The sequence below is a fragment of the Neopsephotus bourkii genome, unplaced genomic scaffold (genome assembly GCF_033783945.1).
Source record: "Neopsephotus bourkii isolate Nb327-2 ecotype Australia unplaced genomic scaffold, CSIRO-AGI_Nbou_v1 NB_998, whole genome shotgun sequence".
NCBI lineage: Eukaryota > Metazoa > Chordata > Aves > Psittaciformes > Psittacidae > Neopsephotus > Neopsephotus bourkii.
The window spans coordinates 1,963,931-1,978,221 of NW_026901490.1; the positions used below are offsets into that span (position 1 = coordinate 1,963,931).

Sequence of the window (14,291 nt, forward strand, 5' to 3'; positions counted from 1 at the left end):
ATGTACTCTTGCAACTAAGTAGTCCGCTTTGATAACAAAGTGGGAAGAGATAAGCTTTGAACAGTGGTCTTGATATCAAGATAATCATTGGCTTATTCTCACTGTTTTAAAGTACGGATTGGACAGTACATATTAATGCCAAATAAACAGATGAGCTAACAGTCTAAACATTTGTTTAATGAATGCTGACTTTATTTGCATAATCTTTTGATTGAATATTATGTGTAGAAAATCTGAAATGAATAGATACTTTGTATATTCATGTGGGGATTTTTATGCGGCATTTGTTAAAATAAAGAGACGGGCAATGTATATGGGAAACTCCACAGAAATGCATGACAGTTACCAGATAAAGAAGTCAGTGTTCTGCCCACCAGACCTCTGTGGTGGTAAACAATAGATGGTTGCGGGCTCGCCTTTGCTTATAACTGTCCATGTTTGTAGGTCCGTCTAGTGTTTTTTGTCATGCCTTAGGACACTTATCCTGCTGAGCTATGTCAAGTCAATTATGTCAGAGTAAGGCTGTTGAAATATGACTGCTCTGAACTATCTCCCTGTTGCATTGCAGCACAAAGAATAAAGGTCTGATTTAGCAAGCTGCTGTTTATCCTCAGTCCCTGTTTATGGGAATGAGTTCTTCCCAATGGAAGGAATGGTTGAGACTCAGAACCAGGCCCCCAAAGGGCACTTTGAATGAGTTTAGAAAAAAATTCTAAGCAATGTTTAAGTTCTCCACAATGCACAGTTGTTACAAGAAGGGAATAATGTTGTTAAGTGTACAATCACAGGTGTACAGATAGCAGATGTCTGCCTTAAGTAAAAGATTTACTAAAATCTGTTAATCTGAAATGTCAGTCATTTTTATCCAGAATGTTTCTCAGTCCCATTTCTTATCTAAAGCACATGCTGATTTGGTCTAACAAGCAATATTATGCATTGATTAGAGTAGTATCTGAAGTGATGCATTTCTTTTCCTTGCCAAAACCAAACAAAATGAAAACAGCAAAGCAGACAGGTTAAATGACGCAACGTAAATGTAGGTTTATGTTTGTGGAGCTCCATTAATGAAGCTGTGATGATTTCTTCTCACATTTGACCCACCTCTTGAGCTCACTGCATGTTAAACTTGTTTTTAAAGAACAAACTCAGCCATTTAACTTAGCCTTAATTGTACTGGCAGTAGAAAGTTTAAATAATTTAATGAATAATTTGGTTCATGCTCCATATGGAGCAATGAAGTGTTGTTATACCTTCTGGTGTGACGAAGAGTAGATCTTAAAAATTTTGTCATTAGCAATGTAGGGAGGTTTTGAATTATTATTATTATTTTTTTAATTGAATAAAAAAAGATGCGGTAAGTTTTAGGATATGTAGCACTGTTTCAGGGTGTGTTGTTTCCTTTCAACAGTGTGAAAGAAAAGAAGAGTTTATTGAAAGAATAAAACAACTGGATATTGAAACCCAAGCTGCCATTGTGTCGCACATTCAGGAGGTGGGACTCTCAGTATTGTCTGTTCTGACTTTTTATCTCTCCCTTCCTTGATGTAACTTGTTATGAAATATTAATGCTTGCAATTTCACAATGGATTGATGAACTTCATGAAAAAAAGATCTAATGTGTTACCACAATCAGATTGTAAAATGAGAATTAAAGACATTGGGAGCACTACTTGGCTCAGCAATCTTTTTGAGATCTGCAGTGGTAAATGCCTTGCTTGCCAGTTACAGGATACGTAATTGTTTTAAGGATACATATATAGTATTTCCAAAAACCTGAGACACCAGCCCAACTGTACACTGTGGGATCAGTCCTTTCAAATCCCTGTAGTGACCACTTCAGTGCTTGCAGCAAGGCATTTGCATATTTATAATGTGCAAGCACACATGCTGTTGATCATACTATATATCTGATCACTTTTAAAAGTCAACCTTAATGATTAACAAATCTAAATACCAGAAACGGGTGGGTAGTGTTACAATTAAGGTAGTTGGTTTTGTTATTTGCAATCTGATTTTGCTGAAACACGATATGCTGCTTTTTTTTTTTTTTCTTTTGATAGATCAGTAGAAGAACCTGAGGGATGCAGCATATAAAGCAATGAAATTTACAAATCAGCCAGTGCAGACTTTGTTTCTGTTCCCAGGTGACTCACAACCAGGAGAATGTCTTCGACTTGCAGTGGCTGGAGCTCCCAGATATGGCCCCAGAAGAACTAGAGTCTCTCTCCAGGAGTATGGTTTTCCACCTTAAGAGGCTCATTGATGAGAGAGATGAATGCACAGAAGTATGATGGCTTCTTTCCCATATCAGCAGCAGATGCAGGCTCCCTTCCTTCTCTTGTCTTGCTTGTGCACTGGATTTCTATTTCTTCTGCACCTTCCTACTACAATTCTGAAAATCTGTAGAAAGATTTTTGACTGTTTCATTGATCAGTCATTCATTTTTGAGTGACTACTTACCTGTCTCTCCTTTGGTATCTACTACCATCATGGGTTCCAATGTCTTCTCTAGGTTTTTTTCCATCTATTGCTGACTCATCAGTTCCTTTCACTTCAGGTCTCTGGAGGAAGCTTCTTGCCTTCTTTAACCTGTTAATTTTCTGTCATGTTTTTGACTGTGATTGTGTTGGTTAAAACTCTGACTTGCTATTATTTTTATGAATTCTTCAAGCAGACACTTGTTTTGAACATTGGAAGGAGAAACTTTTTTTAAGTGGTCTGAACATAATGGGAGATCCTTTCTTCCTCTTTGTAACCTTCACTCCCGGCTATCACTTGAATGCTGTATACTGCCAGGCTAATAATCTTCTACATTTATAAATAATTTTTAGGTACTTTAAAAACTATTTATTATTATACTATTTATCTCTTGACACTGCATGCTTCTCTGTATGTCTAGGTCATTGTAGATCTTACTCAAGAGAGAGATTATCTGCAGTCTCAGCAACCACCAAGTCCGTTGAAAGTACCGAGTCCAGATTCTTCACCAAACCCAGCCAACCCTCTTTCTAGTGAAGACAAGCAGCACCTTGCAGTTGAGCTGGCAGACACGAAGGCTAAACTGAGAAGAATCCGGCAGGAGCTGTGAGTCCTCAGTGATTTGTGCTTCTAGACAGACTTGTATATACAAGTCTTGAGCATCATGAAAATGCAAGTGTCTGTCGGCTTCGGTATACTGGCCTCCATGGGAGCTCTCAGAAACACAACTTTCAAATTTTTATTCATAGCAGTCAGAAGCTAATATGGGTGTTCCATCTTTCTTCTTTCTTAATTGTTCTCTAAACACAGAGTCATGGCGACTTTGATTTTTCTTTTTGTGTCTCATCTCTCTCTTCGCATCTTCAAAATGCCAAGGACTAGCTGCACTTTTTGATTATCAGTGGGAAGTTCAGAAGCCAGTGAAGCTGGCTATGGCAGCAGTAGCACCAATGAGATTTAAACAGAGGTACTCACTAAAAAAATAATTGTAGACTCAGATCTATATCATGAGAAAAATCCCTTGCTTTTATGAAGTTGTCATGACAAAGAGACTCTATGTTCAGAATATAGGAGATTTCTGTCTTCTGTTCCAAATTCCCAGGAATGTCCATATAGTCAATATTGTTTTGTGGAAGGGGGAAATTCTTATTAAGATTTTTCTTACCGTTTTCAGAGAAGAGAAGTCTGAGCAGCTTGTAGATTCGAAACATGAAGTCGAGCAGCTCACACTAGAGCTGCAAAAAATAAAACAGGAGGTAAGATGAGCTCATTTTACTGTGACAGTCTTCCCTATTTAAAAAAAAAAAGCCTTTTCCTGTGTGAGGCTAAAAATATTACTATGTCTGTTTTTTAATGAAGTTACTCCAGCAAGCTCTTTGATGATTATGGCTATGGCATAGCAATGCTACGCTTTCCACTTACCTGTTGAGAGTAGTCTCTTTTTTTAAGCTTGCAAATAGTCTAGTAATGCCTGAAGCTTATGCAGCATTAGGTATTAGAACTGTCAGAGTCCCAACAGCCTGAAGAACCTCTGTGCCTTGTAGAGAATTTTTACTAGCTAGTACAATTCTCTTACTCTTGAACCAGGGGAATGCTTTTTCCCTACACTTAAAATACTAAATAAATAGAAATAAACTTTAAAGAACATGCATTAAAGTATTAACCAAGATTTTTCTCCCTTCTTACTCCTCACTCCTCACAGAATATCCACCTGGCCTCAGATGCTCGCTCTGCCCGAGCATACAGAGATGAGCTTGACTCTTTGAGAGAAAGGGCAAACCGTGTGGAGAGACTTGAGATGGAACTTGTTCGGTGCAAAGAGAAACTTCATGATGTGGATTTTTACAAAGCTCGCATGGAGGCAAGTAAAAATGGGGGGAAATATTTGCTGAGTAATCCTTAGTGTTTGGCTTTTGTGTTACGAGTCCATGTGTCATTTGTCATTGAACTGACTGTAGCAGAACATCAGAGCAAGTAGAAATTTCCTAACATACACCATAGTTATTGACTTAGCAACATTGCAACTTCTTTCAGTGGCAAGAAAGACCTGGTGCACACAGAAAATAAATACCCTTTAGTTTTAATAAACCCTATTTCAACATTATGTGGCTAAACAAGACAGACCTTTCTGTGCTGCTTCTAGAGAATCCGTACCTTTAGTCTAGCCTTGAAAACTTGCTCTTGGGTAAGCGCCCTGTCTTCCGGAGTTGTTCCTTTGACCAGCATTTTAAATTTAATATATAAACTAGCTAAATGAATGTATTGGTATTTTTCCTTAGGGATTCGTAGCAGATGCAGCTGTTGTTAAAATGTCTGGGTGTTTTTAAGCATGACTTAGATGACAAATTCTTAACACCCCTTTCTTGCAACTGTTGCTTGTAGCATAAAGGAGAGAAAATCTGGATCTTCTGTAGTGCCCTGAGTAGGGTATATCGATGAGCAATGTATAGTTTTGATCCAGTAGTAGTGCCAGTTACTCAGCTTAGTCACCTGCAGCTATGCCTATCCTGGAATTAATTAATTAACTTAGACTGGAAAGGACCTTGCAGATCATCTAGACCAAGTCATTGATCTCAGTATGGCTGACCTTAAATTTAGGCCAGATTGCTCTTCTTTTTCCATCCTTTGAGTTCTTTGAGCCATCCTCACCTAAATTCTCAATAATTCACGTACACTTCAGCCAAAGTCAAATAAATATCCAGACTTGGTGAACACATGGAGATTCAGTAATTGGCAGTTTCACTGTAATTAAATAAAACTCCAGGTCTGAGGTACAACAGTGATGTTGTAACTGTCATTTGCCAGGCCTCTGGCCCAAAACACAAACCTTATTTCTGCTCTATAAACTCTTTGTAAACAATTCTCCCCCACCCCTAACCTAAGGGGCCAGCTAGATGCTGCAGCTTCTGAATAGGTTCACTAAAATGCATGGTTATTAAATGTAGTGATAGACTACAAAAGCTTGTCTTCCCTCTCAGTAATTCCTGGTTTACATTAGGAAGTATGAAGCTCTATTTTTCTCCTTCAAGCTGACAAATCAGTCGTGCGTTAACCTGGCACACTAGCTATCACCATGGCATCCTGGCATTTACCTTTTTATTGTGCACTGGAGTCAGTTAGCTTCTACCTCTGCTTAGATAATTCAGCCAGAGCTGGGAGGGGAGTTCTTTAGTCTTCATCTGAGATCAAGGGATTAGCTGTTTCTGGTTTTGAGTTCTCTGCCTCCTTGCTTGTCCTAGAGCCAGCAGTTTCCTGCTGTGTTGTCTGCATGCTTATTTTACTTAACGTGCCACTCAGTAAAGAGACCTACACTTCAGTTTCAAATTTGTTCTAATTTTCCTCACTCCCTCTTCAAGCATGTCAGTTTTTGGTGAGCGTATTGAGCGTTAGAGATAAGTGCTGGCTGTCCAAGGATACCTCCCTGAAATACAGTAGTGGGACAAAGAATATTTCCCTTTGATATGGCACCGCTCCAGTTGTGGGCTACAGTGTGGCCTGTAGCAAACACTGTTGGTGCTGCAGGGGCTGAGCTCTTCTAATATGCAGCAGGGTTGCACAGCTGTTTGCAGGCTGCTCTGTGGTCTAGAATAGCAAGAGTTTCACATTCTCACCACTCCCTCTTCCATCATTGATTGAGTCTTGGCACAAACATGGACTGCCAGTGTTGCAGTGGCAACATCAGGCCAACTCGACTGGTCTCATGCTCAGAGGATTCCACGTGGTATGCTATTCTATGTTTTTTATGGTCTTGGAGTAGACCAAAGGCTGTGCACAGTGTCCAGTACCCAACTTGCTGTGGTCCCTCAATTTTCTGTATTATCTGTCTCAACTCCCCCACCCATCCAGAAGAAGGCTTAATGGCTGGAATCAGTTCTATGTCTGCTCATATTCCTCCCATTGTTTGGCTTACAATTCCAAGTTGTAAGATTTGTGCAGCAGTGTAACATGGTAAAAGTTTTTACTTCTAGATAGTACAGTGCTGATTCATCTCATGGCATTTGCTGGTTGCAGCTGGCTTCCTATGCTCCAAGTCTTAAAACCTGAACAAGTCTTATAGAGGCACAGCAATGAAAATGTAGGTACATAAAGTAAGGTACACCGTAAGCTACTTTTCTATGTTAACATGGTACCTTAGGGCTCATAGTGTCTTGACAGGATTGTTAGTAAGAGGTGCCAAATCAGTGAGAATTAAAAAGTGGGCTTACCTTCATGCATCAATGCAGAAAGCTATTAAATGAGCACTTAAAAATCTTTTCCCCCTTGTAGTTCATATACACATTGGGTAGTTTGAGCAGAAAATAAGGAATGTGCTCCATGTACAATACTGTGACAAGCTTTAGGAGTTGTGAGCAAGCTTAGAAATAGTTTCTGAAAGCACATAGTAAAAATCAGTAGCAGTAGTGCTAAGAGGTTTAAAGAGCCACTGCAGAAGGAGTGCGAAAAGAACAATTCTCTATGTGAACATAACACATTTAGGTGTGTGTATTGTTTCCTTTTCTGTATGTCTTGACAAAGTTATGAAATGACATTTTAGTTTGACCATCATTCAAGGAACCTGAAGATGAATGTGCTCTGGAGTCCTTCCTGCTGAGGTAGCTTAATGAGGTCATAAGTGTGAATGTGGAGGGGCAGGCTTAATGCAGAGCTTCCTCCAGGGAGATGCTTCTCTTCAATGTGAAGCTTCCCTCTAGCATTCCTCACCATCGAATGTTGTGCTGCTCCAGGAGATCAGGTTATTTTCTGAGGCCAGGGCGTCTGCCTTGCCCATTCTACCTCCTTCTCACTGCAATCACATTTCCATGTGGGATGACAGGAGGTATTTTTGTGAATGTTAAAGCAAAAGCAGCTCTTGTATGTTTTCATATAGCTGTCCGAGACAATGTTTGATTGTCACAAGATGTTAACTGTTAACAGCAGCTCAGTAGGGGCAGCTTCTGAACTGCCAGAAGGGAGAGGTTTGAACTCTCTTTAAAAACTAGGTTTGAACATGTGTGCAAATTCTCTAGTTTCAGATTTAAACAATCTGATTACTACTTTAGGTTTCTTAAAATGTTTTCCAGTAGCAACACACCCTGATTGCGCAACCGCTGAGCCCTAGAGTTAATTGTAACCATATGAGTACACAATGCATATTCTTAAAGCTATTTCAGGGCACAGTGATACAGGATCGAACCACAATTTGTAATTTGTTTTAGAAATCACAAAAGCAGAATGATATTTGTTACATATTAAACCATCACAATTTAAGTGATATAAATCAAAAAGGTTTTTTTTTTTTTAGTCCCTTCCCTAGTAAATTCTGTGTATTTTAAAAAACAAAACAAAACAAAAACCAAAGCCAACTGATTTGCTGTCAGTTTAAAAATAAACTCATAGTTAGAAAATAATGTTGGTGTGTTTGTTAATTGAAGAAAAACTAAATCTTTGTTTCAGTGGAAGCACCACCACCCCATGACCACCACCTGCTGATTGTCTAACAAGTGGGATTTGTAGCCAGATGCATTTATAGGTCAATTATGTTGTTCCAGTGACTTCTGGGAGATGTTAGTGCTGACATGTTTTAGTTAGGATAGCTTTACCTTCCAGTCCTTGAGAAGTAACTCTACAAAGCTCCCATGGAGTAATTATTTAAATTATATGAACTTTTCCATATTAAGATGACCTCAAACCATGCACACACCAGTGAGCAATGTTGACCTTGCCATAACAGGCATTTCCACCAGGTTATTAATTTAAGATTTCGTCAGAACTGCTTTGAACTCACTTGTCCACTGCTGCTGCGTGCTCAATGGAAAGTGCTTCAGTCTTCCACATATTGCAGCTCCCAGTGATGCGTGGGTTGTACCAGAGCCTGGATATGTGTATATACTTGGCACATAGCTTGACTCTTCATGAGACACTAAAATAACAAGTTCCTGCTTGGTAGGCAGTTTTGGGGATAGTTCTGAGGTCATGTTTTTGAGGTCAGACACCACCTTACTTCTTAGGGCTGTGGTCCGGATTGGGTGTGATGATCTAGCAAAATAAACTCTTGTCATGTTGCTGTTCCATTACGGGTATTCTGGCACTTTCCATGACACCCAGCATATTTTTGTCATGTATTTCCTCTGGTCTGTCATAAGTCTAGCGTCAGCCTTTTTAGTTTGCCTGCTCTCAAGTGACCCTGTTAGACGAGACTTGGTCAAAAATGCTTGTTCTGTAAAATTAGTGTTTCAGTATTATAATTGTTTTAGTTACTTACTTACTCAGACATTTTAATTGCGGTAAACCACTTTACAAACACTAACATATAGTTGTCCTTTTAATGGCACTGTAGGAGGCAAATACTTTTCTCATATTTTGCAAGCTGGTAGCTGGCACACTGAGAAATCAAGGGCAGTATGGTACTGAGTAAGATAAACTTTCCGTATTATGCCATCTACAGTCAAAATGCAGCAAGGAACTAAGATTACTGGCTATATAAGACTATTAAATCACATCCCACTGTAGTATCTAAAGGCAAAGGGAGTGGCTGTCATCAGACACTCTAACTTGTGCTTTACAGCTATCTTTTTTTCTTTTCTTTTTGTTTTTCTTTTTAATAACTGAGCCATATGAGGCATCTTAAGGCTGATCCTACTCCCAAAAATGAGAAGGCAGTTGATGCTTTAGCAGTGAAAGCGATTTGCTCATGCCTGGTGATCTTTCAGGAATCTATTTGGTTTGGATATTTGTGGTCTGAGAGAGCAGAGATGAACACTGATGTCAGCAGAGACTTCACATTTTGAAGACAGTTGTCTAGGAATAACTTGTCAAGCCATAATCATTTCATCTCGCTTATGTGCATATATTCTATTTTTGCATATTTTATTGAAGCAGGGGAAAGGATGGGGAGAAGAGAGAGTAAAGCAAAGAAAGACAAAAGGAGATTTCTTCAGAGAATCAAATAAGCTGCTTCTTGCCCCATTATAACTATTCTGGGCAAAAATCCTTCCTGTGTCCATTTAATTTTTTTTAAATGCTGCTATGTTCCTGCCATAGAAAATTCTGTCTCTGACTCAAGACTTACCTGAGGAGTAAAAGCTAGCAGTGAGGTATTGTAACTTGAAATAGACATCATTTAATAAATGCATTTAAAACGTGACGAAGAGTACGTGGCCAGATTTTATGCTTTGGCCATTTCATGTTTCTGGAGATAAGATTCTTGAATGCATGCAGCTTCATTTGTTACTTTGAAGGGAACATTTGGAGTGCAGCATGACTAGTTTGTTTCTAATGCTGTGTCTACAGCAGAATAATAGATTGAATTTTTACTCAGTAGAAACAGATCCAGAAGCTGTAATGGGTAAGCAACATGGTATGTGCAGTTAATGCTCATGTATTTATTGCGAATGGGGCAGGGTGTGTGTTAAGAGGAAGTATAAAACAACTTCATTTGTTTAAATTAATTAAAATTCTGTTCATGAAATAAAGAAAGTTTTTTAAACAGATATTTACATGTAAGTGGACTGAAGCAGGGATGTGGACACAGTTGATTTTCTGTAATTTGAGTCTCTTTGCACCTCTTTATCTAGCCTCACATAAAGCAAAACCAAGTCCATTAAACATCTAAAATTCGGAGTGGGATAAAAAAGATTAGATTTTGTTTGCATTAATGACTCACAGATAATTAAACATAGAATTATCATCTCCCACTAAAATACCAGGTAAAAACTTCTTTATGAAACAGAATCATGTCAAGATTTTTTTGTGTGTTGCAGTGTCAGTTTATGAAAGCCAACTCGTTTTTGAAAAGTCAGTTTATGTAAAGAGATTAACAGTGTTATGTTTTCTCCCTAGGAATTAAGAGAGGACAACATCATATTAATTGAAACAAAGGCCATGCTAGAAGAACAGCTAACAATGGCAAGAGCTCGTGGTGATAAACTACATGAATTAGAGAAGGAAAATTTGCAATTGAAATCCAAACTTCATGATGTAGAGCTGGTATGTCCTCTCTTTTTCATTGTGCTGTTTTGAACTTCCGGTTTTATGCTAGGTCATAGATTCATGTTGCAGAAACCAATGGAGACAGGCAAATAAGTGCACAGCGCTTTCAAAGAGATCTTTAGATTGAACTTTCTGTCCATGAATTCTTGAAACATTACAATTTTAACAGTGTAAGTATTGTCAGTGTTTCTTTGTGTAAGACTGAATTTAATTTATGCAAAAAGGTATGTCACAATTTAAAAATAAAGATTGCTTTCATGCATGTTGGTAATGGTGATGTTAAAATCTATCAGTTAAGTTGAAATCTCTGAAATATAAGAAATTAAATCTGCTGTAATAAATGCTCTTTCACTTTGGAAACAAAAGCCCCAGCCATTACAGTGACTTTAAGAATCTATTATTGCTGTAAAAGATACAAAATTCACAAACTTATTTCTGTGTCAATCAGACATGGCTTATTGCTTCATAGAAAAGGAAACACAAGAGGTGGCAGATTGTCTACAAATAAAAAGCAATTTTGGATTTTTATAATCCCACTAGGAAAACCAAATATTTTCGTCTTTTGTATTTTACTTAACAATTCTCTTATCCCACTGTGTTTTGAATTTTTTGATTTAATTTAATTTTGAATGTTTTGGATATAACAGTGTAGGGTTTCCAACAGGGGCTGTTGGAAACAAAGATCTTGAGGGTGCTGTGTGAAGTTATGTTTAATGATTAGTTCAGAGCATTATAAGGGTCATGTCATGCACCAGCTTTTCCAAAATGGCTGGTGATTTCTAATTACAGTTTTCTGGGTGACTTGATGAATTTTTGCATAACACTTTCTGAAAATTTTGGGCCCTCTGAGGCACCGTTTCAGCTCCCACAAATGCAAATTGCCAAAGTAGTTATGAGAAGCGTTGTAGATTCATTCTCCAGATCTGTTTTCTGGGTATTTTAAAACCCAAATTATGAGGCAGATATGACTGGATCCAAATTTAATGTGATGAGTTGAAGAAGCTCAGTAGAATTCAAGGCTCTATCTGCAGAGCCTCAAGTGTCGGTGCATGATGCTATGCGTTTTTGAAGAACTTAGCTCTGCTTGAATCCCGCCTGCCTTACTAGCCCTGACTTGTATGGGCCCTGGCATGGCCCAGTATGTTCTCACTCCAGTCAGCCTCCCTACAGGTGCTTCATGAACCAGAGCTGACTCCATAGGGCCAGTTGGGTGTCTCTGCACTGCATTCTGTGGCATGTGTGGTAGGCAACAGCAAACATTTAATGCTCTACATGTATTTCAGTATAAAAGCACACAGTGTTTAAGGAGATTCTTCTACCCTCTACATGTGCTGTGGTTGTAGCAGTTCAACTTACAGAAAAATCTTACGCAAGAGCTGAATATGCTTTTTCATTCATATGTGTATTGCACAGGACCGGGACACAGACAAGAAGAGAATTGAAGAGCTTTTGGAGGAGAACATGGTATTGGAGATCGCACAGAAACAGAGCATGAATGAGTCTGCACACCTAGGCTGGGAATTAGAACAACTGTCTAAAAGCACAGATCTTGCAGATAGTAAGTACCAGCTGGGATAGCTGTTGTTGTGTTTGTGGTCTCTTTTAGAATAGGCAGCTTGGTTGACTGAGGTGGGAACAGAATTTGAATCAAAGCCTGAGAACTTCCCTCATTCAGCCCACCTGATTTTGAACTTAGGTTTTTGGAATTTCTAAAATGTATTCTTTTCATTTCTTTCTTTTGAAAGCATTAAAATGTTTTCCTTTTATTTTGTTACTGAGAGAGTGACTTTTAAATAAAACATAAAAATTTTAAAGAAGCTTTGCAAATGATCAAGCAGAAATGTCACATTGGATATTTCTAACTGAATGGCTGGGAGGAGCCTGTGTTCTTTAGTATTCTTTAGTACAATTACTACAGACAATTAGTGGTCTTTAAGTCCCAGGAAGTGGTGTGTGCTGAAGTCATTTATTTTTATTAGATGCTGAAAAATGTGTACAGTTAAAATAACGGGCTGATTATTTTTTTTGAATGGTTGATTTGATTTCCATGACTATCAAAAACATAAGTAATACTTCCTTCACTACTCAGTTTTCAGCACTGGTTTCAGTGTCTAACGTTCATTCTGTCTATAATACCAGCCTAAATAACAATGCAAAATGGAATTTTGCATATAAAATATAAGCTGTTTTGTGCAGTTGCATGTGCAGCTTTTACTGATTCTGGTAAGACTTGCATGTTTGGCTTTGTGTACCAGGAGCAGTTTAACTTGAAGACAAAGAAGTGTATTAGAATAAGCAGACGCTCAGTTTTCAGTAAAGCAGTCTAGAAGAATAGCTTTCTTCTGTGAAATAACTGAATGTGTGCCTGACACCAAATCTGCTTGCTGTCTATGATCTGAGATCTATTTAATAACATTAATGGCTAATTATTTGTTATTTTAATTAATAATCTTGCAAAGCAGATTTACCTTAGCCTGGGAAGTGAATGGCACTCTATTCCTTCTTATGTGTATCAATGATACTGCTTATTATATTAGCCAGTGGGGAAAAAAATACAGTTCTCTCAAAACTTACAAAGTTTGATAAAATGTATTTCAGGAAATTGTAAAACTATCAAATTTTCTGTCTTGTTTCATATAGCAAGTTTTTCCCCATACGTGATTTGAATTTGTTAGTGATGTAATAAAAAGAAGGATGCCTGTTTTATTTTATTATTTCCTATTTATTCGTTTCTGTCAAACATAACTTCCTAAATTTGCTCAACAGAGTGGTATAAAAGAAAAGGAAGAAAAAAGATGAGAGTCCATCACTGCTTAGCATTTCAGCACTGGAGCTTCAGAGTCTCTCTAAGTAACCCAAGAAAAGAGAGTAAGAGGAACTGAGAAACAAGTAATCATTTATATTCAATAGGAAAAAAAATTAGTGAAGGAAGCCTCATTTAAAAGCACTAAACCCATTAAATTTTAAAATGTTAAACTAGCTCACAGAAGTGCTGTCCTACTTTCACAATAATTCTTTTTAAGAAGTTCCATTTCAATGTGTGTTGCTGTTTGTACAGAGTCAGTCTGCAAAGCTCTTTTGGAAAACCTTCTGTTCCTGCATTTCAAGTTAAGTCTGCAAAGGTGGCAGATAGCAGAAGATTTTAGTTGCTAGTTTGCAATATTTTATTCAAAACAATTAAAAAGAGGCATGGAAAAAAGTCACTTAGATAGGCTTTGCTTCAGGAAGGAACTCAAATGGATTATTTAGTTAATGTTTACTATTTCAGTCTTCATTTGACCAAAACTTTCTGGGTGATGCTCCATAAAAGAGACAAATGGGATTGTACCATTCTCAGAAATCCAACTGTTCTAAAGTATTTCGTGTGATGTGCTGATTGTTTAGCAGGAGTGAATAATCTTCTGAGACTTCCAAGACAGTGTTAAAGCCAATTTCTTATGAAATGTGGTTTTGAGGTGAAGGGTAGCAGTTATTCCAAGTGAAACAGAGGGTTGCTCTTATAGTTATTTCAGGTCCTGAGCAAAGAAATGAACAGAACAATGAGGCTTTGGTACTGGGATTTAAGGCTGAGAGTTAGTAGGACTTTTGATCTATGAACATTTAGAGTAAATTAACATCTCTGTTGTAAAACTTGCATAAATGTTAGTTATGAGATTTCAACTTCAGACGCTTTTCTGGAATCAACATTCTGATAGATATCCTGTGCCTGGATTATCGGATGGTAAAATACCCTCCCTGACTTGGCATGTTCTTGATGAAATATCTGTAAAGATGAGCATTGGAACTCACTTCTGTAAGGTTTTTGTTTTCATGGCTAAATGTGATTGAATACGTAAGTTTTCACT

The 14,291-nt window shown here is 37.9% G+C and overlaps 1 protein-coding gene across 2 annotated transcripts in view; it reads left to right on the top strand.

The window, feature by feature from the left end:
- The window catches only part of CCDC88C (coiled-coil domain containing 88C), a 97,407-nt gene that overhangs the window by 50,700 nt on the left and 32,416 nt on the right, over positions 1 to 14,291 (top strand). For both annotated transcript variants that reach the window (XM_061359912.1, XM_061359913.1), the window contains exons 6-12: positions 1,409 to 1,492; positions 2,145 to 2,285; positions 2,900 to 3,084; positions 3,653 to 3,734; positions 4,181 to 4,339; positions 10,297 to 10,443; positions 11,860 to 12,004. In XM_061359912.1, the coding sequence (XP_061215896.1) occupies positions 1,409 to 1,492; positions 2,145 to 2,285; positions 2,900 to 3,084; positions 3,653 to 3,734; positions 4,181 to 4,339; positions 10,297 to 10,443; positions 11,860 to 12,004 (943 nt within the window). The remainder of the gene's footprint in view (positions 1 to 1,408; positions 1,493 to 2,144; positions 2,286 to 2,899; positions 3,085 to 3,652; positions 3,735 to 4,180; positions 4,340 to 10,296; positions 10,444 to 11,859; positions 12,005 to 14,291) is intronic.